General features: G+C 38.5%; 1 protein-coding gene across 1 annotated transcript; it reads right to left on the bottom strand.

The window, feature by feature from the left end:
• Positions 1 to 5,000: 5,000 nt before the first annotated feature.
• On the bottom strand, positions 5,001 to 24,113 carry LOC134819321 (transforming growth factor-beta receptor-associated protein 1 homolog). The gene is made up of 18 exons (XM_063829216.1): positions 24,003 to 24,113; positions 22,970 to 23,063; positions 22,584 to 22,700; positions 22,342 to 22,418; positions 22,113 to 22,226; positions 21,598 to 21,746; positions 21,167 to 21,315; positions 20,748 to 20,845; positions 20,462 to 20,566; positions 19,989 to 20,131; positions 19,576 to 19,808; positions 19,232 to 19,380; positions 18,833 to 18,979; positions 17,512 to 17,670; positions 17,050 to 17,169; positions 6,923 to 7,027; positions 6,233 to 6,752; positions 5,001 to 5,826 (listed from the first exon to the last, which is right to left on the bottom strand). The coding sequence occupies exons 1-17, from the start codon at positions 24,006 to 24,008 to the stop codon at positions 6,246 to 6,248; spliced, it is 2,472 nt and encodes an 823-aa protein (XP_063685286.1). The 5' UTR covers positions 24,009 to 24,113; the 3' UTR covers positions 5,001 to 5,826; positions 6,233 to 6,245.
• Positions 24,114 to 24,439: the final 326 nt, after the last annotated feature.

Below are 24,439 nucleotides of genomic sequence, written 5' to 3'. Positions count from 1 at the left end.
AGCTTTTCAATCAAAGAGTCTTTTTCATTGGTGACTGCATCAAATTTTTTCTGCATGTTAGAGAAAAGTGTGTTGTTTTTATGATTGGAGGACAAAACTTCTTCCAGAGTATCCTTTATATTTATGATTTCCTCATCCTTTGCAGAGGAGGCTGCTTTTAACTTTTTAATAGAAGCTTCATATTCATCCCTCTGCCTTGCCAACGAATCCAATTCACAGTCAGTCGCATTAACTTTGGAATGATATTCTTTCCTACATTTAGAAAATTTCTGTTTCAATTCTTCGTTCTTTTTCAAAATGCTAGATCGTTGTTCCTCCAATAATTTTATCTGAGCAACATGGGTGGTTTGAACAACTTCTAGCTCTGCAATTTTGTCTTGATAATAGTCACATTCTTTTTTCAAAGCTGATATCGCAAGCTCAAGTGAGTCATCATTATTCGAGGAGTTAAACTTTGGATTTGATTTCAAATGAGATTTAAGGTCTGAAACTGATTGAGAAAGTTCACAAATTTTTGCTTCAAGAACCATTCTTTTTTCATAATTTGATCTATCAATGACAGATATCTCCTTTCTCAGATCCATAATCTCAGCATTTTTATCTTCTATGTCGACTTTATACCCAGTTAAGTCTACAGATAATTTCTTGTGGCTTTGAAGAAGTTCGTTGTAAGAACACTCCCATTCCAGTTTCTTATCATCAAGCATTTTATTGATCTGATAAACAAGTTCACTAATCTCTTCTTCACATCCCTGATAACAGTTGCTAAGACTCTGAAGGCACTGATCCATTTTACCTGGGATTTAAAATTTTTAATAATTGATTGTAAAATCTAGCAAGAAAAACATAACTGTAACTTCAATTCAAAATTTTCACTTCTTGATGTGTATCATAGATTTGTTTATTGGACCTTATTTAAAAATATTATTGCAAATAATACAACAACATGGTCCCGCCTTTTAGATCTTATAAAATTTTTTTAGAAAGTAACATTCAAAAATCAAGCTGGTCTATGTGAAATTAGAAATACAGAAAATCTGATTTCAAAACTGGTGTAAACTGGATTAGACTATTATTTTAGAGTCCATACGAACTCTTTTATAAATTTTGTAACTCAAGCTGATATCATAGAGCTGAAGTAACTAATTTGATTTTTATAATATTAATCAGAAATCAGGAGGATAACATAGCTCAGTTTTATTTAAATGGAAAAGGTCATTCAAATAATATATATATTATACAGGGTGGGCAAAAAGTCAGTACCCATACGTTGGCCTATTTTATAGCTCAGTCACTGAGTACCCAAATGAAATAATTCTTTCTGGAATCTGGTTCGAGGAATTTGCCAACTCGAAAAATATTTGTGTTCTTTTTTTTCAAATGAAGGTTCATTTTCGCATTTATTTTAAAGTTTGGATAGTCGGATCAAGCTAAATTTTATTGAATTGTGTTTGGCCATTCGAATTACATTTGTCCTGAAAAAATTAGAGTTGTAGCTTTTCAGATGACCAAATACGAAGCATAACGAGTTTATTCATTATGAGTGATCAGGTGATTGGCTTACCTAATCACATGAGAAGGTGACCCCGTCAACCACCCCGTTAAACATTGTCATACGTTGTATGACCCACCGCACACAAAGTGCGGGGCTCCCCCTGTATCGTCACCATAGTGAAACCATAGTTTCACCATAGTGAAACGACCGTGGGGGTCGCAACGTGATATAAGTTAAACATTATGGGAATCGTTAAGGCTGCCCAATTAAGGTGTCGTGTCACGGTGTCACATGATCACCCAATCAATTTTGCTAACGAGATACACAAAATGCTTGATAACTTCGTCATTTCTAATCTGTTTCACATCATTTTTCAGATCAGATGCAACATTTAATAATTTACCGTCTCTGAAAAAATTAAGCGTCCACCATGTTCAGAGAGAACAATATAAGTGTTTTAATATTGAATGGGCATGGTCTAAAATATTCGAATTCTCAAATTTTGGCGACGGAATCCTTGAACAAGTAGGTACAGTACGCCATCTCAAAAGCAACAACTCTCAAATATAAAACACGGCGGAGGTATAAGACTCAACGCATCTTATCACGTATGAGTACTGACTTTTGGCCCACCCTGTACATTCAACTAAATCAAGTGATGCAATTGGCAGAGCACAGTCAAATCAAGTGTTGCTATTGGAAGAGTGCAATACATTTTCCTACAAATACAAACACACGAACTAAGTATTATCATTTGGTAAATATGGCCATGGGCATGATCAAGAACATCAGTGAACATGCAGGATCTGCCGACTACTTTATTTCATCACTGATTACATTTTGAGCCTTCTTATAAATGTTGTATTGTGTATTATATTGTGTATGTTGTCTGTGTTTACCGCAATGAAAATCGCGATCGAAAATAACAAATTTAAACATTCTACATAACATGTAACTTTAACGGCTACATGTTCGAGTAGATTAGAACGTTTGCTTCGCGAACTAATATGATGAATTTATTTCTCACGTGAAATGGTTTGTTCGTTATCATTTATTTTAGGGTAGAAAATATACATTCTAATTTTTAAACTTAAACCATTAACAAATTATTTAATTCACTTTATTATATGCCTAAATACTTATTATTATGATCAATAATATGTGATCTCACAATCATAAAATAATATTGATTTTGTACACTACTAATCATAACCAGTATAAATTATAAATTATAATTCATATTAATAATTATAAACTTACGTTACAGATTTTTTCTAAAATTGAATAGAGATTAGGCGGAATGACAGGCTGAGCGCGGCCCAGTAACCAAATCAATTGAATAGCTTTATGACTATCATCAATATCCAGCTCTAACATCTGAGAGCAGAAAAATCGAAGCTTACTAAAAGTGAAACTACGCTCTCATGTATAATTTGTGATTTGAGCGCTGGGCGGTGCTCAGCCTGTCAGTGTCATTCCACCGAATCTCTTAAAATCTCTAAAATATGGTTTTTAATTTTCTCGATCGACACGAATTGGTAATCAAATATAACTTTATCCACCCATGTCGTGTCTATATAAAAAAGGACGTTACGCGCTTGTTTTCAGAAAGTATATGGCGTGAAAGGGCTTTAGTTTTTGGTTAAAGCCATCAATATTGGGCACGCAATTCAATATATATTTCATATTTGTTGTGGGTCTGTAACTAATAGTAATTAAAATGCGCGCGGCGCGGAGTTGCTTCGTAATTTATCGACATGGACATTTAATTTTCAATATTTGAAATTACTGGGCGGCTCTCTTGTCTCTGATCATCTCTACTCAGCCTGTTTTGATCTTTATTGTAGGTTTATAACCTATATATATTGTAAGTTTATAACCTAATAAGAATAACCAAGACAGGCGCCGAGTTGGACTCGTCGACGGTCTTTTGAAACAAATATTTTACGAGTATCACCCGTTAAGATCTTTATATTTATAATTATGAACATTATAGCCTGGGGTCCTTTGTATCACGTTGTGTATGTGACCCCATTGTCGTTTCACTGTATAGCGTTTCTACGATACAGGAGCCGCGCACTCGTGCGCGGCGGGTTTTGGGTTGACGGATGTTACTCGTCTAAATTTCTTCGAAGTAGCGCGCGCCGCTTTCTTCTCGAAATGCCCGATGGCAAGTGCTACGCGTCGACGGTTTTATATTTGGAACAAATATTTTACGAGTATCACAATATCAAAATATTTGTTTCAACTCAGCGCACGTCTTGGTAGGTTATAAACCTAAAAAGTATCACCCGTTAATATAGAGTAAATTAACTTGAAAGAAATGTTTACATTGTATCACTGTTAACAGTTAATATTATAAATTGTTCAGTACTACAATTTAATTATTGTGACTTTAATGTAATACAAATATTTGTCGGGATCAAATTACAAAGTATTAAAAATTAAACAAATAAATCATAGCATAAATTTACTGGGCCGCACTGTACTCAGCCTGTCATTCCGCCTAATCTCTATTTTATGTTTTCGAACATGATAGCCTGAGGTCCCCAGTATAGGTAAAGCTTACCTGAGGACCCCAGGCTTTAATGATGTTAAACAATAGAGATTAGGCGGAATGACCGGCTGAGCGCGGCCCATTGTAGCGCGATGCACTACTGGGTCGCGCGCGCATCAAATAATGATTCGGTAGATCGGCGAGATGCACCACTGTGCCTCACCGAGCTGCGAAGGATTGACATCGTGAATCAACGCGGCCCAATAAAGGTAAAGCATAAATTTGATGTTATTATTATTTCCAGTAAAACCAACATTTTGTGTAAAATCCGGATTGGAGTATTGTTTATGAGTCGTATACAACATTTTGTATTTGATATTCAATTTTAGAAAAAATCTGTAACGTAAGTTTATAATTATTAATAGGAAATATAATTTATAATTTATACTGGTTTTACTGGGCCGCGCTCAGCCTGTCATTCCGCCTAATCTCTATTCGGTTGTTTACCAACATTAAAGCCTGGGGTCCACAGGTAATTGATTTGATCGCTGATAATAGGATGATAATTAATCACTCTACACTCGACTGTCACGTGACTTTTCCAACCCGTTCTCTAGCTGGTCCTGAACGACTATTCGAAACCCTAACCCTCTTATCTGATCCCAACCCTAACCCTAACCCAATCCTTAACAAAAGCATATACTGAAACCCTAACCCTAACGAGAAATTAGACTAACTTCCTTATACGGTCATATCACGTGATCAAGACAGTTTTTCGCCAATATCTCGTCAGGGGAGCATTTTAACCCTATGTCATGGGGGGTGATTCGGAATCAGCGTCCGAAAATACATCTATTGAAGTTGGTTACAACCGTCGGGGGCCCTTTTAGAACAATCTCGAAGATCGACTGTAGAGTGATTTAGCACGCTCGGTGATAATACATATCAGAGTTCATCGCAGAGCACATATGATATGAAAGTAAATAATAATGATAAATGAAAGTCACGTTTAAACTATATTTCAAGTGAAATCGGAGTTTTTACCATATTTGACATAATTAAATGAATTACTATCAATAGACACACCAATAATAGTTATTAAAATTACAAAAATCAAAGCCGTTTCAGGTTATTAACCTGAGTAGTGAGTTCTCAAATATCTTAACACCAAAGAACAGTATCAGCACGGTTATCAAACATACATCAATTTCCTGCCCTAGCTTGCTGATAGAAACATTTTTTTAATTCAAATTCACGTTGACACAGTTTCACAGCTCTTTGCACGGTATATAACATCCATATTGTACAACATATAAAACGATACATAAAATAAAAGGCAGAAGTCATCAATACTGTGTGGCAGTTTTCTTGGTACACTCTCGTAAAAACAATCAAACTATGAACAATATCATTTTAGAATCATATCCGTTTAAGATAATCTAATTCCATATCTGTCTAGTGTCTATGGCATCGCAATCTAAATCTTATGTATAGTTATTAGTTAGATTGTTAGAAATATTGAAAGTAGTATTGTAGTTTGGTATCAATATAAACATGTATATTGTACAAGTTATCGGCTTTTGTAAAACTTTTTTAATGATCCATGTGCATTTTGCAGCATTAATTGTAGGAAAATACTCTGACTAAACTGAGCCTGGAACAGTGTTAACAGGAAATTATTAGCAGCCCTTACAATCTAAAAAGATGCAATATTAAAATTAAAATTACAATAACCTAATCTACCAACTATAGAAATGGCGAATGTGACAATAATTATTTAGTGCAAATATGAAATACTCGAAGTCTAAGTTTGTTCTTGGGCTGAATGGTAAGTCTACCATTCAGCCCAAGAACAAAATGGCCGACACAAACCGCGCAACATAACAGCTGTCACGTGATTTGAGAAATACAACATAACAGCTGTCACGTGATTTGAGAAATACAACATAACAGCTGTCACGTGATTTGAGAAATACAACATAACAGCTGTCACGTGATTTGAGAAATACAACATAACAGCTGTCACGTGATTTGAGAAATACAACATAACAGCTGTCACGTGATTTGAGAAATACAACATAACAGCTGTCACGTGATTTGAGAAATACAACATAACAGCTGTCACGTGATTTGAGAAATACAACATAACAGCTGTCACGTGATTTGAGAAATACAACATAACAGCTGTCACGTGATTTGAGAAATACAACATAACAGCTGTCACGTGATTTGAGAAATACAACATAACAGCTGTCACGTGATTTGAGAAATACATTGAGTGTGATAGACCTCCCCGTTAGTAGCAACGCTACAGTTACTATCAGAGAAGGGGTGGAAACAGAAGGCGCAGTAAGTACCATCAGTTATCTTTACAGTTCTCCTAGTGTACCCAACCTTCACAGCCCTCACACTCGCCCACTCCAACTCACTTAACCCTTTAACTATCCTGCTAGTCCGGTAGTGGTGAGCCTGGCACCCTAGGGATCTGTACACAAACGGTTCTATCAGAGATATCGGCCAGTCTCTGGGTATTATCTTGTAAACTTCAGAGTAGTTGAAGACAGATAGCCGGTCGTTGAGGAACTCCACTGCTCGCTCCAGGAGAGTGTCTTGTTGGTCGGGCTTGTCGCAGTTCAGGTAGATGTTGAGGAGGAGAAGATGTAGCTCCTTCCGGCCCGTGGGCCACTCCCTGCAATACTCCTCAGCGCTCTGCAGGTCGTGGACATCGTATACTAGCACTTTTAGTGCTTTGTCGTGCTCCTGGTGTAGGGGCATGTTTAGAAAATAGTGGGAATTATGTCATACGTAAAATAGTGGGGTGTGTAGAACACTGTCAATGAGTTTTGAGAAGGGATTTAAAGTCGTTTATATCTAATATTTCTAGGTTTTAATCTTCAAGTCAATAACGACTGAGCGAAGTGCAGACTAACCTGAAGCTTGCCGTAGAGTATAGCTAGTTCTTTCTTCAGAACGGTTCCTTGAATCTTATTAAGGATGAGGGACACAGCGTACTTATCACTCGTTAGGAGATGGGCCTGAAGTAAAAAGCGATTAAAATACACAGATAAAAGGTTTATCCATTTTCGCTTCAATATATATTCAATAGCGGAATATTTATTAGTTACGTATAGGCTTTACAATATGTTTCCTTTTTCGCTCACTTGACTCATTTTAAAACAAAATGCTATCGGCGTCTCGGCTACATCCCAGTAATATCAACAGAAGGCTTTACAAATAAATCTTTTTGTAACTAAAAACAAATTAGTCTAAACCTAAATAGTCCTAATCGTGGTCCATTTCTGTAAATGTGATCCACTAGAATAGTTCACATCTGATTCTCCTCAATAATGTTAGTGCTTGTGTAATGTGTATTGTATAATGGGTTGTGACGTCACTCTACAAAATGAACCACAACGTGAGGATTGTAGAGAGCCCAGCAGTGTAATGCCTACATAATCTGTGCCGATTATGTGATTTAGAGCTGCTTATGCAGCGAGCATCTAACCGTTTGTGATTTGTGGGTGGCCGCTTAAACAGGTTGAAGAATAACAAATCTGAATACTCGGATAACTCCAGCCTATGCATTTATAGAGCGGCGCCAGATTTGGATTTCTTTTCTTCTCGGAATTTACCAGAATTAAAAAGTCCTTTGTTTTACAATTTATAGTGATTCGAATAAACATTCTTCCACAAAGAAACATAGACAAGCTCGCTTTAGCTCTCACTTCTTTCGCTGAATACTTTACTCTGTTTCGTAGTTTTGTAGTGGTACAACATGCCCTGTTCACTACGAATATGTTTACTGCTTTTGCTTTTGTCGGCGACTTTTCAACTAGTGTTTTCTTTAACGAGCCCCCAGCTGGAGAACTTATCAACAGTAACAACAGTAACACCAACATTACCGGACAATTGGATGGTGACAACAGCCGCTCCAATAAACGGTAACCGGCTTTATATTTTATTTTCTAGCACTGTTTTTTAAAACTGTTCATCAGAAAAAAGGAAATGGCAAAACATGCTCACAAAAATTGGGCGCAGTTTTTATGGTTATTTAGATAAAAAGTTAACAATGTTTTTACTATGACTTTTTTGGTGGAAGGTTGAAAAACAAGCAAAAGGTTCATGTGAGGGAACCAATGTATCTAAAGTAGGGAGAATTAGTAGTGTGCTCTGAAAGGAATGTTAGAATGATTTCGTTTTAGAATATTGCCAAAAATAATATCACCTTAGGAGTCGTTCACATATTAAGTAATCAGCTGAAGGGGGGGAGGGGGGGGGGGGGGGGAGGGGGGTGGTTCCGAATGATTACGCTAGAGTAATTTTGACACAATAGCTATGTGTAAAACTGATTACGGAGGGGGGGGGGGGTGTAAAAATGTTCCAAAAAATTATTACGTTATATGTAAACGACCCCTTATCTTCAGATACGTGCAATATAGAAGAATATCACGGATTCCTGCAGTTCGTCTGCAACGACACTTGGATAAAGTGTCCTCACTCTACAGAATTTTATAAGAAACAAGCCAATCCCCAAGGAGTGCTCTTTTCAGGGAGCCTCTGCTCAAATGACACACTCTTTTATCAAGCTTGTGATATAACGTTAGCTGGAATGGAGTTTTCAAACAGCGACCTTCTTTGTGGTAACTATCTTTGCAAAACAGATTTTAATAGCATCTGGACGACGAATCTTCTCAAAAACAATGATAGTTTATGTAATGACATACCGGACTGCAACAACACTGACCTAGATGAAACAGGCTGCTCGGAAACCAACATGACAGAACTAAAAAGTGGGAAGAAAGTGCCATCAGGAATCATTTGTGATGATATTTGTGATGAAATTAATTGCGAAGATGAAGCCAGTTGTAATGGTTTCACTTATGGTCTGTACTGTGATCACGAAGCCTATGAAGAAAAGGTCAATTATCGCCAACCAACCGGGCTTTGTTGGGAGAATCGTACGTTTTGTCGTGAAAAAGAGGATTCGGCCAACTGCACAATAACAAGCGAAACCCAAACTACTTGCAAGCATAGGTATTCGAAGGAAACTGTTCCGGTTCTCGATATCACAAGATGTGCAGCCTTTTTTAATGACTGGTCACGTTACTGCGGAGATTTTGCCTGGGATCAAACGAACTGTTCTGATTCAGCCAGAGTGGGGGTGAGTTGTCTTGTGAAAGGATACATGTCCACTGTTTCCAAGTACATGATTTGCTATGGTGAAAAGACATGTGATGATAACATTGAAAATAACTGTTTAAATCCATCAAAAACGTGTTCTATACACAAACACCGCATGTGTGATGGGGATCCCGACTGCGACGATTCAAGTGACGAAACGCAACTCATATGTAATTCAACGACACAAAGGAAATGTAAGAGACGAGTAGGGTCGGACAAGGAAGTATCTTTGCCTCTTGCATGGCTAGGAGATGGCGTGCAAGATTGTATTGATGGAACCGACGAAATCCCTATCTGGCCTACTTGTGGACAAGGAAAGACAAAACGATTTGTAACTAGCAATGAAGACTGCGAGAACGTGTTCCTTTGTCCATGGGGTGATCCTGGTTTTGTTGAACTGAGTTATCTTTGCGACGGTGTTGAATCTTGTGGAAACGAGAATGAAATATGCTCTGAACGTCTCAGCTCATCATTAATAACAACAACAGTGCTCACCACTGATAGAAGTCTCACTAAACTTTTATCGTATTGCGTTAAAGGTCTTTTAGATTTGCATAATTTAACAGGCGGCTGCGCTAACGAAGACTTTATATTTCCAAACCATGATTTCTTTGGAGTCCAAGCAAAAACCGCTTTGATCTACCCAAATAAATCTGAAAATTGTGACCACATGTTTGGAGAACAATATGTGTACACAAGTTGTACAGACAGGTGTACCAATTCTATTTGTCCATTGAGAAACATCCCCAGATACGAAGTATGTCCTGATCAGTACCCAGCTAGAATAGGTACAATAGCAAGCAATGAATACCTTGCATTTTTCACGAAATCCTTCGGAGATGTCTACACGAATAGGTATTTTGTATGTGACAACAAAATAAAATGTATAGACTACGCTCAAGTGTGCAATCTAGTTGATGACTGTGGGGACAGCTCTGATGAGAGGACTTGCACCAACCATTTTAAATGCAATGAATCTGGTCGTTACCTTCCAAAAACAAGCCGATGTGATGGACAGGTTGATTGTATGGATTTGTCTGATGAATGTAATGATCAGTGTTCAAGGCAAATACTAGAAAGTAACACTTTGAAGGTTGCATCCTGGACAATAGGGTCTCTAGCCATCTTGGCGAACATAATCGTAATCATGAACAACCTCGGTAGTTTAGGACACTGTAAAAATTCCGTAGTGTTGGTGAACAAATCGCTGATCATTCTTATTTCATTCGGAGACATCTTAGTTGGTTGCTATCTATTTGCCATATCAATCTATGATGGGATCATCTTTAAGAAGAGTTACTGTAAGGAACAGATTAAGTGGATCACAAGCTACCAGTGCTCAACTATGGGCGTCCTAAGTACTATCGGGACTCAAGTATCTCTATTTGCCATGACTGCACTCAGTATTTGCCGACTGTACGTGGTGTGTGATATAAAGAGGACACATGGCAAAGTGACAAACAGAAGAAGGGTTCAAATCTTAGGAGCGACTGTGTTATTAACCATAGCGTCAGTTGCAATTGCTATCATCCCAATTATTGATCATTTTGAGGACTATTTTGTTAATGGAGTTAAGTTTGCGGATGACCTTCTGATATTCATAGGAACTGTTGACAAAAAGAAGGTCCTTGCAATCCTTGAAGCGTATCACGGTAGAATGAAAGAAACGTCTTCGAGCTGGAAAATGATCAAAGAAATGGTGAAAGAAATGTTTTCTCGTGATTTGGACTATGAAGACTACACGGACACTAAAAGGATCGAGACGGTCGGATTTTATGGGAACGACGGAGTGTGCCTCTTCAAGTATTTTGTCAACACAGATGACCCACAGAAGCTTTTCGTTTGGAGTATTTTAACTTTGAACTTTGCTTGCTTTTTTATCATTGCTGCCTCGTATCTTATAATCAGTCTATTGTCTCACAAAGCGACAGAGAAGTCGGGCAACGCACGGGCTGGTTCGAGACGTGACAACAAGATGGATAGAAGGATCGCCATAATCATTACCAGCGATTTCTTTTGCTGGGTTCCCTTCATTATAATATGTGTGCTACACTCTCTGGAAGTCCTTGATGCAACTCCTTGGTACAGCTTGTTCTCCATCATCATCCTTCCCATCAACTCCTTTATGAACCCTCTGATTCTTGATGATACAGTTAAAGACATGATGAGAGTTCTAGTACTGAGAGTTGGAAATATTGTGAGAAGTACAGCGGTTTATCAGTGGTGGTTGAGGAAAACGCGTGTTCCTTCAATAAGACGGATAGACACAGATCTGGAATTGCGTGAAATTGGAGTGGTAGAATAATAGGGTGGAGCCTTTCTGTAAACTGAAAGTGAAAAATACTTGATTAATGCAATGGTGAGGCTCACAGCATTCATTTTATTCTGAATACAATTTTTTCAATACCATATAAATTTAGTCATACTTTGTTATTAGCAAATTATGTGTATTCAATTTTCTTTAACGTAAAGTTATTTTCCAGCATAAAAACGACGGTGTCTGACGTTACATCTTTACAGCTATGTATAATCTCCTAGGAACGACATATCCAAGCCTTAAAAATAAAAAATATGATTATAACTCATTACTCAGGACTTGAAAAACTAGAAATTTAGAACTAAGGATTACAGTCGAAGAGCAAGTTGAAGATTAAGAACAATTGCATGATAATTATGATTAGTAATTCTAATAAAGCTTCTAGTCTGGGTACACATTTCAGAGGGAGTTTTGTCGTGCTATTTTTACCATCTTACATTCTAAACGGCCCATAAAATACCAGATAATACATTATTTTGATCACAACTTAGCACAAAATTATAATCATTCCGTTATTTTTCTGAGCAATTATCACACTAACATATTTTAGCAAGTAAATGAATCTTAAGGCATAACTACCAATGATACATGGTTACTGTCATCTGACTCCTGTGTGAATGTCGTGCGTCAACATAATTCAAAACTCCATTTTCGAGATTTCGATTCCGTATTCTTGATTTATTAACAAACATATTCAGTGTTAAATATCACGGATAATTTGCTCAGGTTGGTTACATGTTGCTGTGGTTACTGGTGTTATCTCCCAAACTATAAATCATAACTAGTCACCGTATTGCATTTGTATTTTGAGAGTTGACTTTATTTTAGCTTAAACTTTGATTTAAAAATCTTACTTGGAGGATACTTCTTAATTAAAAACAGTTTTCGTTTTCAGTAGAATTTCATCAACTGTTTAAAGTTTTAACAAAATGCTGCAGTAATACCACGCTGCAGGACAGGATGATGAGGTTACAATTAGTGACAATGTTGGTTATGATACAAGTCTGGGTAGCAGTAGCAGCAGATGTGTACCCGAATTGCTCTGACCCCTCCACCTACACAAGTTACAACAAGAGTACTGAGTACAAGGGACTCAACGATGTCACACCCTGGGATAGAGTCCGAAACACTAGCGACAATTGTAATTTCACTAACTTTGTAGATCCACCAATGCCAATAACATGTGGGGACTGTGATTTTAACGTGACAGAAAATAAATGGTTCAGATTTGATGAAGGTCCGTATGTGAAGATAGCAGAGTTTCCTAATGGAACCATATGCCCAGAGAGAGGACATTGCAATGGTTTCTACCAAATAGCACTGGTCCCCAATGTCAGGGAAGCTAACAACACAAACAGTAAATATTACTTCTTGCTTTATAGTACTAAAACTAATCCACCCTGCTCCTTGTCGACGGACTCTTTCTTGGTAGAATCATTCAATTGTGAGGAATTCATTTTGTACAAGTTTCCGATAGGATTAAATGATGCTAGTGATATGTGCAAAGATGCAGATCTAGGACCATCTCCATACAGTATCTGTATGAATGATACACGAATAGAGTTGACGTTAGAGGCTAACAGAAAGTATTACACTAAGGATGTCCCCTTGAATTGCAGCAGCACTAGCTCACCAAAACCACCTAACATCACCTGGACTGACCAGGATGACCAGGACATCACCCCTCAAGCTAGACGAAACAGAGAGCTTAGCAGTTTGTTCACTGTTGTCCACAGTCTTAACTCTTCCTCTTATAGTTCAGTTAAGTGTAAGGTGGAGGACAAATCTCATACTTTTTATCGGGTGTCTATTGAGACTGGTGATGTTACGGGTGTAGAAAAGGAAGAACTGGTCGCAACTTGCGACATCACTTTCGGTGGGTCTCCAGGAGAAAACATAGCGATTCTGTACCTTATCGACATTTTTAAGGATGAGGAAGTGTATTACACTGCTGAAAACATCTCTGACAGGATAAAAATAAACGATACCGTAGCAGGAACCTACAGAATATCATTGGACCTGTCAGCAATATCAATTCCAAACAATCTGAAAAACGTGACACATAGTTGGAAGTGTGGGGTTCGAGATCCCATAACCAAGATATTCACAACTGCCCCCTTCACAGTAACCAGTCATCAAGTCATGTCCCTCGGGTACAGGAATGACAACTCCTGGTGCTTCACAGTGCACCACCTGTCCTAAGAACACATTTCCGAAACATAATGTTTGTACAAGCTGTCCGAGAAGGAAAGTATCAGGACCTGGATCAAGTCAGTGTTTTGGGATAGAGGTACCTAACTTAGAAGCAGAAGAGAATGGTAATGCGAGTGCTGTCTGCAGGATAACTGTCGAGCAGTTATTTTTAGTGAATGAGACAAATTCAGACTTTTACTTTATAGAAGTTTTGAACAATGAAGTTGTTTATTACACTAAAAATAATATCTCCGCAACAAAAGGTAACATTTCAATCACAAAAGGAGCAAGCCCAGAAACGTACGAGATGCACCTAACATTATCAGACACGTCAGTTCCAAGCACCGCAAGAAGCAGAACAGAACAATGGAAGTGTGGGATAGGAGACCCTGAAACCCTTCAGTACACAACAATACCCTTCAGGATAACCTTTAAAAGACACTGTACAGCAGGGACAGGGTTTGTGACCACAATATCTACTCACTGTGAACCGTGTCCTCGGAACACTTTCTATTTCCGGGACGAGTGTAGGAAGTGTTTGAAAGGACAGGTTTCAGAGCCAGGATCAAGGGAGTGTGATTACCCCGGATATTCAGGGAGATTATCTGATATTTTCATAGGTTTTGGTGTTGTTATTGTTGGGGCACTGGCGATTGCTACTGTGGTTTTTCTTGCGAATTATAAACATCATTATAGGCCTCATATTCCCCAGAATTGATTTGAAGTTATTCAGTGCACAGAATATAAAGATAAGATTATACTGATTAATCAACGATTTAAATATATTCGAGCTTTTTATCTAGAATAAGAACAAATTCTTCATATTATCTTATTATGAAGCCAGGGTGTGGACTGGCTCCACCTGGGTAAAATACTTCCATCCCATAACATAATACTTAATATTATCTTATCACATCACATTGCGGAAATGATTATTATCGTCATTTGTTCTTCTTTTGACATTGAGAATCCCAAAAGTCTCCTATTGATTGACTAATCGAGTTGTTATATTGTTACATTTGAACCTTTGAAAATTTGGAAGAGACTTTACTGACTGCTGACCAATAAACAGTATTTATCGTCTTCAAGGGCAAGAACTCACTTCAACCAATAGCCAAGTCTATGAATTTTAAAAAGGAACCATGTCTGCAATTACCATTCAATCACCTTCCCCTGTATGATCAGCCAAATTATTCTTCCTCCCAGTTCTAAGAAGAATTGACGCTACAAGCTGCAACATAGCAATCCCAACAAATAACCCAACCACTACCACCGGACTAACAGGAAATAGCACATACGTCAGTAGTGACCCCAGGGTACCTCCAACGTTCCCTATAGCATGTGTAAAAGCTGAAGCAGTTCCCCTCAGTACAGTTGGGTAGTCCTCAATGGAAAGCAGCCAGAAGGAGTACCTCAAGCCAGTGACGGAGAAACGGAGAACCATGCTCAAGATATCGGTAACAACTTTTGACAGATCAAAGAAGACCGGAATAGTGGCAAGCAACACCACCACAGCTAGCCCTCTAAACACAACCTTTCTGCCAACATTTCCCAACTTTTTCTTAGAAATGGCAGCAAAAGTGCACCCGACCACATCACCCAGGAAAGCTACCACAACACCAATAAGGGCAGATTGATCAAGACTGTTCCCACATTTCCCGTTATCTGATGTTAAGTTTTCCTTTTCTGCGTTCTTGTCCAAAGCAAGGGGCAAGTAGGCAGCAAATGCTAACCAGATGTAAAGATTGGCAAAAAATATAGTGGACAGGAGAACAGTTAGCCTACCAAGGCCATGGCGGAAAAGCCCCAAAAACTGCCCTCCTTTCTCGGTTTTGTGCATTAAGAGCCCAGAACAGCCCTCTGGAAAAGAGTTGCCATTCCATTTGTAATATTTCTTGATTGTTAACATTGCTTCTTCTTTCTTAGAGCTCACCAGAAGGAAGCGTGGAGTCTCCGGGGTCAGGAGAAGACCAATGACAACAATGACTAAGGGGGCCGAAACAACTGCAATCAAATATCGCCAGCCAATCTCGTTGAGAACCAAGTAGGACATCACCGACAAGAATACCCCACCCAGTTGAGCACCCATATAAATCAAGAAGATCGCCAGTTCTTTGAATTCGGAGCTAGCAATTTCAGCCGCAAAGACAAAAATTACAGGAAAGCCTATTCCATGGCAAGCTCCTTGGATAACACGAGCAAACAAAAATACCCATTTATTTGGCGAAACTACAGCTAGGATACATCCGAGAATCATTACCAGTGATGTTGCTAGAACTATGGTCTTCCTTCCATATTTGTCAGCCAGGTTGCCAAAGGATATTCCACCCAGGACGACAAAAACTGTATAAACGGACCCAATTGCTGCCTCAAAAGTTGAGTCCAATCCCCATTCACACCGAAGGTAAGGAATAAGAATGGTGGTCTTGAAATAAACTATCAGATACATCGTCGCTGTTAAGAAATGCAAGCTCCAAATTAAAAAGTGTGCTTTTCCTAGACCCAATCCTTGAAGAAGCTCCTCTAACGTCATCTCAACACTCTTTTCATCAGCTCTTTCATCTTCAGAAGATTTTATTTCTTTGCTGGTGCTCGAGGAGTTCTCAACATCAGGCGTCATAACGACCATTTCAAGCCTAGGAAATTATCTTTCATACTTGTTTTCTATGAAAAATAGGTGAAACTGTACGTTGTTAATGTTTATGCCAATTTGGACGATTAAACTGTGAATACTTGTGTTGAACCGCTAAAAATTGTGATCTAACAAAAGCGACAAATTTTTTGGTTAATTACAACCTTTTACACGAAGTTGTAAAACAAAACAGCAAATGAAGTTAAACAATTTTGGTCAAATTTTTAAGATAGATCTTGTAACACGAGCGTGATTTTTTAACATTGTAGTGTTTAGTAAAGAGTACCATGGCTCACGACAGACAAAGTGAAACAAGGCAAATCGATTATGAAAATAATCGACTGACAGGGACCGCAACTAACAAAAGTTCGAAATGATCCCCACGTACGGGATAAATAAACGTGTCACTTACGGCCCCAAAATTTACATTACACACAATCTGTTAAAATACATTTTAACAGATTGAGGTATAATTATATTGCAAACATTTTTGTATCATTACCTGATTACCTCACCACGCTTTTAGAGCTTCAGCTTCCGTAATGCGCATACATTTAAGGATATCTTACTTTTTTAACTCGTTAAACTCTGTCTATAGCTCTTTAACAATATCTAGATTAGACCGCCTTCAAAGAAATGAACTCTATCAAACTACTAGATATCTCAATTAGACCGCCTTCAAGGAAATTAACTCTATCAAATTATTAGATATTAGGTATCTCAATTTCGCCCACCTGAAGTTTCTTGCGAAGAAGGAGGGCTCTCTGCCTGGTGGTGTGTGGTGACAGCAACAAGGTCAGGTACTGTTGCGCTAGCTGGGTGTGGTAGCGGTTTATATCAGTTCTTTGGTTTATCTGGGAGTGTGGTATTTGAAGTGTTAATAATAGTGGTAGTTGTAGTGGTAGTGTTCGCTGTTCAGAGAAGAGGAAAACTTTGGACACGAAATTTTCACTGTTGAACCCGTTTTACTGCGTACCAATTTATCCCGTCTCGATTTATTACTGCCATTTCCTTTCTCCCAAATGGCGGCTTCAATAAATTATTTATATTAACAATCAATACCGGTATTATCGTTAACAACGATTTATCGCGATGGTTTCCTTCCCCACAGCCCGTGTTTACTAATCACAATTGAACACTTAAAATATAGAATCAAACAGTAAGCACTGATATAAAGAATAACAAAACACACTTACTACGAGCTCCTCCAAGAAGGCTACAATATGTAGAGGCCTCTCAACCAGGAGGTTGAGGATATGGTCGTTGTTCAGTTCAGCAGAGGTTGACACGAGGAGGTGGAGGGTCCGGTCTGGGTCACGTGATATCAGCCACTCTACGTTACTCATTATCACCGCCTGAAATTAGCACGTGTGGAATTAGCACGTGTCTCAGTAGTGATTATATCAATTTTTCCATCCACCTTTTTGTAAAAAAGTAAAAGTGGATATAGTTGTAAATAGTGTTGATGTATTTCACTGTGTGTCACGTGGGCAAGTGTTTTTCTAGAGACTTCTTTGTTTTCAGTAATTCTCGTTTCTACAATATGAGGACTGCCCCGGTAAATTCTATAATTATATAATCAAGAGGCTTACATATGAACATATTGACATGGGTGTAGAGTTGAGTCTGTACGGAACCTAGTAGTTTCAATTCCTTGTTTGACTTGCCGTACAGCAAGGACATTCACTACTTTAGCCCGGCGAGGGCCGAGGCACATAGCTCACTCCGCAACTCCGTGTCAAATGTTTAATATATACTAGCCAAGAACACAAGATATATCCTTGTGTGTTTGGGAAGCGCTCATTACCGGTCATTATGTCAGAGATGCTGTTCATGTTGGATGATGATTAATCACTCTACAATCGACTGTCACGTTACTTTTTAAACACGTCCTCTAGATGGCTCTGGATGACTATTCGAAACCCTAACCATCTAATCTGATCCCAACCCTAACCCTAACCCAATCCCTAACTGAAGCATACGCTGAAACCCTAACCCTAACGTGAAATTATACCAACTTCCGTATATGGTCATATCACGTGATCGAGACAGTTTTTCGCCTATATCTCGCTAGGGGAGCATTTTAACCCTATGTCATGTGGGGTGATTCGGAATCAGCGTTCGAAAATACATCGAATCGGGTAGATGTCAACTGTCAGTGGCCCTTTTAGAAAAATCTCGGAGGTCGACTCTAGAGTGATTTAGCACGCTCGGTTCATGTTGTCTGAGTTACATAAACGATTGAATGGTATTGCGAAGAGCTGAGGTTCTCATCTAGGTGCGTAAAAACTTTGTGTATTAAGCCGGATTGATTTATCAATCAAGTTCGGTAAAGAAAATACAATCCCTTTGTGTGTGAAGGTGTTATGTTCAAGTCTCTGTTGTATTTTTAGGACAGTTCTATATCCTCGGAGAAGCAGCGCTGTGACCTGCTTTATTTATAGTGCCCTGCGTAATGTGGTTTGCAATTTTTAACTCTCACGTATTGCTCTCTGTGAGTCTGCTGTATGTAATGACCTGGATATTAGTAGATAGAAGGAGGTCCACGATACATCTGAGGCCGGGGTATCGTGGGTCACGTGTCTGCATCTCACTCTCCTCCAACTCCCGCCACTGGTCCACTGCTTCACTTACGAACCCGCAACTAGCATAGTACACCCCCAGCTGAAACGATTTTTAGAGGGTTTTAGAGGGTTTTAGAGGGTTGTAGAGGGTTTTAGAGGGGTCGTTCACATATTAATACGTAATCACTGAGGGGGAAGGAGGGGCCGGGGTTGCTAAATGTTTACCCTAGTATAATTTTAACACAATAGCTATGGAGGGGGGAGGCAGTTTGTGAACTTGATTGATCAGTGATCATGGTCAGAATTAACGACCTAATTTTAGTTGCAAAGGTTTAAATCTTATTAAGATTACCATGTAGAGAAATCCCTCCGTTTTAAGGAAGCTGACAACGCATTTCATATCCATAGGTCTCTTTTCCTTCAAGAGATCAAGTATTTTATCCGGGTCTGTGAGAGCTACCAGTTTGAACTCTATCGTATTCAGTTCCTCAGTTCTTACTCCTGCGGAAGCAATTAAAGTGTGATACCAGGGAAAGGTTATTTATTTGTCAAACTTACTCCTGCGGAAGCAATATAATTAAAGTGGAAAACCAGGGAAAGGTTATTTATTTGTCAAACTATTCCATCGTGGAGCATACAAGATTCATAGAGAACATGATATGAAAAAGAGGAATAAGAATTTAGGATGTATCTCACCAGTTTTACTGACATACTGAAGTAGAAACACGTGATAATCTCGCATCTTATCCTCTGGTAACCCAGCAACAGATACCTCTGGTAACCCAGCAACAGATACCCCCGCAGTGGTAGCAGTAAACAAGGTATCATACAGACAGTATATCTTAGCGGGTGGGGTATGAGTCTTAGTGAAGAGACTGAACGCTTCCTCTAGATCCCCCCGTGTCCAGTATTGGTTAGCTGCTCGCTGTCTGAGGGGAGGCGGTGTACTCTGTTTAGTTCCATGTTGTTTTTTTTCAAATGTTTTTTTTGTTTGTTAAATTCAATAGTAAATTATCCTCATGAGTGATGGATCTGTCGTTAAATTCCCAAACAAATATCATGGGTCAAGACTCAAGAGATAACTTGGTAAAAAAATTCACACTACACACCTAAGGGCCTTAAGCCGGCTGCTTTTACTCCGAGTCAGACTACCAAGTGTCTCCTCCGCCAGAGCCATGGCCTGGTCCAAGTTCCCGGAGTCTAACAGTCTCTCAACCTGCTCCTCTGCCGGAACTGGCAACAACATGTAGATCTGAAGTGTTATTAGCAGGGTGTTATAAAGGTGTTATAAAGGTGTTAGATCTGAAGTGTTAACTGTATACTTGATGACCTGCACAATCGTTTCTATTGGTTCACAATTGTTTTCGTATTTTATCTTTAGTGTGGCTGATGAGCGCTGATCATAAAAGCTTCTGGGGTCTACATTTGAACAACAAATCCGTTTTTCCTAAAGTTTATAATCGTTAGAGCTGTTCATTCTAAAATTTCATACGTTTTTACTCCGAGGAAAGGGTATGGCTTTCAATAGTTTGTGTAAGACCCTATATCGATGTGATCACTAATCCAACACATAATAAATTACCTGTTCCTCCGTGATTATGAAGATGTTCCCAGCGAAATCCCCAGCTGACATAGCGTCGTTAAACCCTGACTTTTGTTTCAGCTGTTGGTCTATCAGACTGTAAACCTGATAGTTAACTTTATTCAAAACATAGAAGTGACGAGTCTATATGGTTAATTAAATTATTCATTCAAGTTGAAATCTGTGAACGTAAAAATGAATGCTTTGCAGTACTTTCTCCAGAAAATTACGAAAATTCCCATATCTTAATGTTAGAAAAGACAACTTGTTTTTATATTCTACTAACTTGTATCGAGGATTGTGATATGCCGACTATGTAAGGTTTAGAGTAACACACGAACTTTGGTTGGTTTATCCACGCTATTGGAGCTCGGCAAACATCACCTGAAGTCAGAAATAAAGTTAATAAAACAATCACAATTAATCACAATTTGACAATCATTAATTATCACCTCCTGTTATTAAACGTTATAAATTTACGTTTTCTCCTCGTTAAATTTAGACTACATTGTGATATCTAAAATTAAATCTAATAAATCTTTTTTAATGGCGTTTTTAGATTTTTTAGTTTTTAAATGACATAAAATGGCATAAAATGGCATACAATGGAGACTTCTCTATGGAGAAAATGGAAACACCCTACCTTGAGTAATTCTCCATTTATGCCATTTTATGCCATTGCCCCCCCCCCCTCCCAGAACAAACCTGACTCGTTGATGATCATACCAAGACCGTCTCCGTTCATGTATATCTCACCCTCGCCCAGTGTCTTCATCAGAGGGGAGGTAGTGGTGGTGTTGTAGGGAAACAGTTCTAACTCTGTACGGGACATCAGGTCGTACACTGAGTAGTATCTGAAAGGGGTGTTAGAGAGGTGTTAGAAAGGTGTTAGCAGGGTGTTAGAGGGGTATCTTAGATTAGGTTAAGGTAAGAAGTTACTCTAATTATAAAAGTAAGTGCACATTTCTCTCGCAACCAGTATCGTACAAGCCCCTCAATTTGAGCCAGTTTCTAGTGTTTCATGTTATACTTAGAAATGTACATCTTGCGTGTGTGTATCTTGCGTAATTCTCATCCTAACTACATGAAACGTAACTTTTGGCAGAGAAGGTGCGAAATTTGACAACTAGACGCACCCTTCGTAAGCGAGAAGAAGAACGGAACCATGCCAGAGCACCTTTTGAGGGACAGCTTGTAGGTTACTGATCTCTTGTTTGGTGATGAACCTCTCTGCGGTCACCATCATCAGCAACACGCTCTTCTTACGGGCCTGGCACACCGCTATCTGGGCAGACAAAGTTAGAAAGTTGGGGAATTGGGGACAGAGTTGGGGAATTGGGGAATATCTGGGGACAAAGTTGGGGAATATCTGGGGACAAAGTTGGGGAATTGGGAATTATCTGGGGGCAAAGTTGGGGACAAAGTTGGGGAATATCTGGGGAAAAGTTGCGAATTGGGGAATTATCTGGAGACAAAGTTGGGGAATATCTGGGAACAAAGTTGAGGGACAAAGTTGGGGAATTTGGGAATTGAAATCTACTTTTTGTGATGTTCTGAAGAGCCGCAAAGAGTGACTTTAGTTTTTTTGGCTTGCAAAAGTGCTAAATTGCATTTTATCTATCAAACTTTTGACGTTAATCTTTGTTCTTACCTCGAGATCGTAAGAAGTGGAAGCTTCGTTAACAGATATAAAAGTAACAGACTTGGGGGTTGATCTGCCATAAGTCTGGGCACCCACCATACTGAACATATCACCTACAAACACCTGAAATTGTTATATAGAGGGTCAAATTGTTAGCAGTGAGTTCGTCTTTAAGAATGGGGGCTAGTATTGTGTATAAGTTAGGGACGAGATCATCTCAATTTCTCATTAAGTTTACCTGATTTTCTGCAAGACCAATAATTCTGGCTATAGTTGGAGCCACTACTATCTTGGATATTGACTTCTTGGAGCTTCCTGGAGAAGTTTTACATGTTAAAATTATTGTATTAACTCATTTTCTTAAATTTAAGTTAAGATTGTAAAAATTGACAGTTTCAAATTTGCAATCGTCTCTAAACTTATCGTATCAAAAACAACATTATTCATATATAATTATTAAACGATTAACAAAAAACCCACCTATCATCTCGTCCAAGTATCGGACTTGGTACTTGGTCCTACCACTAGCGGAGGTGGAGGAGGACACCAGGAAGTGACGGACATGTCCGGACGTATACCCCACGTACACATCATTTCCTGGAATGGTCACGTGTTAAGTTAGTAGTCACGTGTTATTTGTCACGTGTTATTTGGCACATGTTATTAGGCACGTGTTATTTGTCACGTGTTATTTGGTGGTAAGAATGTTTTAAATGGCATGATAAATAGTACGAAGAAGTTTACAAGTGAATGGTTTGCACTTTATGAATAAAATAATAAAACATCATGCAAAATATTCATCTTCTTCGCGTGAAAATATCTTCCGTTTAAGTTTGCACGTGCAAACAGATCACGTGACTATTTACCAGCTACAGTGACACAGGAAGGTTTTCCAGCTGGAGACTTGTAGTCTAGGACTGGGAGGAGGTCGAACGCTTTGACTGCTTGCCGTGCTCTGGCCTGGGGAGTATACTATACAATTACAAGATCACTCTAGAGTCTAGAACTGAAAATCAGTATTATACAGGGTGGGCCAAAAGTCAGTACCCATACGTTGGCCTTAATAGCTTCGCCGTGTTTTATATTTGAGAGCTGTTGCTTTGCAGATGGCATACTGTACTTACTGGTTCGAGGATTCCGTCGTCAAAATTTGAAAATTCGAATATTTTAGACCACGCCCATTCAATATTAAAACACCTATATTGTTTTCTCTGAACATGCTGAACGCCTAATTTTTTCAGAGACGGTACATTATCAAATGTTGCATATGATCTGAAAACATGAGGCAAAACGGATTAGAAATGACGAAGTTATCAAGCATTTTCTGTATCTCGTTAACAATATTGACTGGGTGATTATGTGACACCGTGACACGACACCTTAATTGGGCACCCTTAACAATTCCCATAATGTTTAACGGGGTAGTTAATGGGGGCAACTTATCAATTGATTAGGTAAACCAATCACCTGATCACACGTAATGAATAAACTCGTTATGCTTCATATCTCGGTCATCTGAGAAGCTACAGTTCTAATTCTTTCAGGACAAACGTAATTCGAATGGCCAAACACAATTCAATAACATTTAGCTTGATCCGACTATCCAAACTATCAAATAAATGTGAAAATGAACCTACATTTGAAAAAAATGAACGCGAATATTTTTCGAGTTGACAAATTCCTCGAACCAGTGGTGGTACTAAGTCATACCAGAAAAAAGTATTTAAATTGGGCACTCAGTGACTGAGCTATAAAGGCCAACGTATGGGTACTGACTTTTGGCCCACCCTGTACTTTTTTTTGCAAGTCTTGATAAGTCGGCTCAGCCTAAGCCCTAAGAACCCTATCATCAGCTCGTATAAGTTAAAACGTTTCTAGTTTAATGATATCGTAAACTACCTGCATTTCAGCGTATTTCCATTAGTGAAGCTACCAGACTATCTGGTAATAACACTAGCACTTCCGTCCCGAGTGAGAGTTAGACAAAATGGCTTTTCACATTTCCTATCTAAGAATGGAAGTTATAAAATTCCAGTGATAAAACTATCACTTCCGTCCGAGTGAGGGTTAGAAAAAAAATCACTTTTCACATTTCTTATCTTAAAATGGAGGTTATAAAATTCTAATTTTAACTCAGACTGAAATAGAATGAAACCAAACCGTCGACAAACATGCACAGAACTGAAATTATCTCTTGTATGATCTTTTATAGTGAATACTTATAGTGAAGTATAATGTAAAGCAAAAACTCTCACAAGAAAATAGAGCATCCAAAATATCAAATACCTCAAAAATGAATACTTTATACATTGCATTGTGCAGTGCTACTTTAAGTT

Source organism: Bolinopsis microptera, chromosome 8, assembly GCF_026151205.1.
Source record: "Bolinopsis microptera isolate Bmic1 chromosome 8, MBARI_Bmic_1.0, whole genome shotgun sequence".
NCBI classification, from domain to species: domain Eukaryota; kingdom Metazoa; phylum Ctenophora; class Tentaculata; order Lobata; family Bolinopsidae; genus Bolinopsis; species Bolinopsis microptera.
Note: the sequence above shows the minus strand (reverse complement) of the source record. Positions and strands in the feature narration are given on the sequence as shown.

What these genes read in the sequence shown, in the direction of transcription:
- LOC134819321 (XM_063829216.1), bottom strand. An exon ending in TTGGTCTTGCAGAAAATCAG is followed by an intron (nt 22,227 to 22,341) that starts GTAAACTTAATG and finishes TAACAATTTCAG; the next exon opens with GTGTTTGTAGGTGATATGTT. An exon ending in CTTCTTCTCGCTTACGAAGG is followed by an intron (nt 21,316 to 21,597) that starts GTGCGTCTAGTT and finishes CACCCCTTTCAG; the next exon opens with ATACTACTCAGTGTACGACC.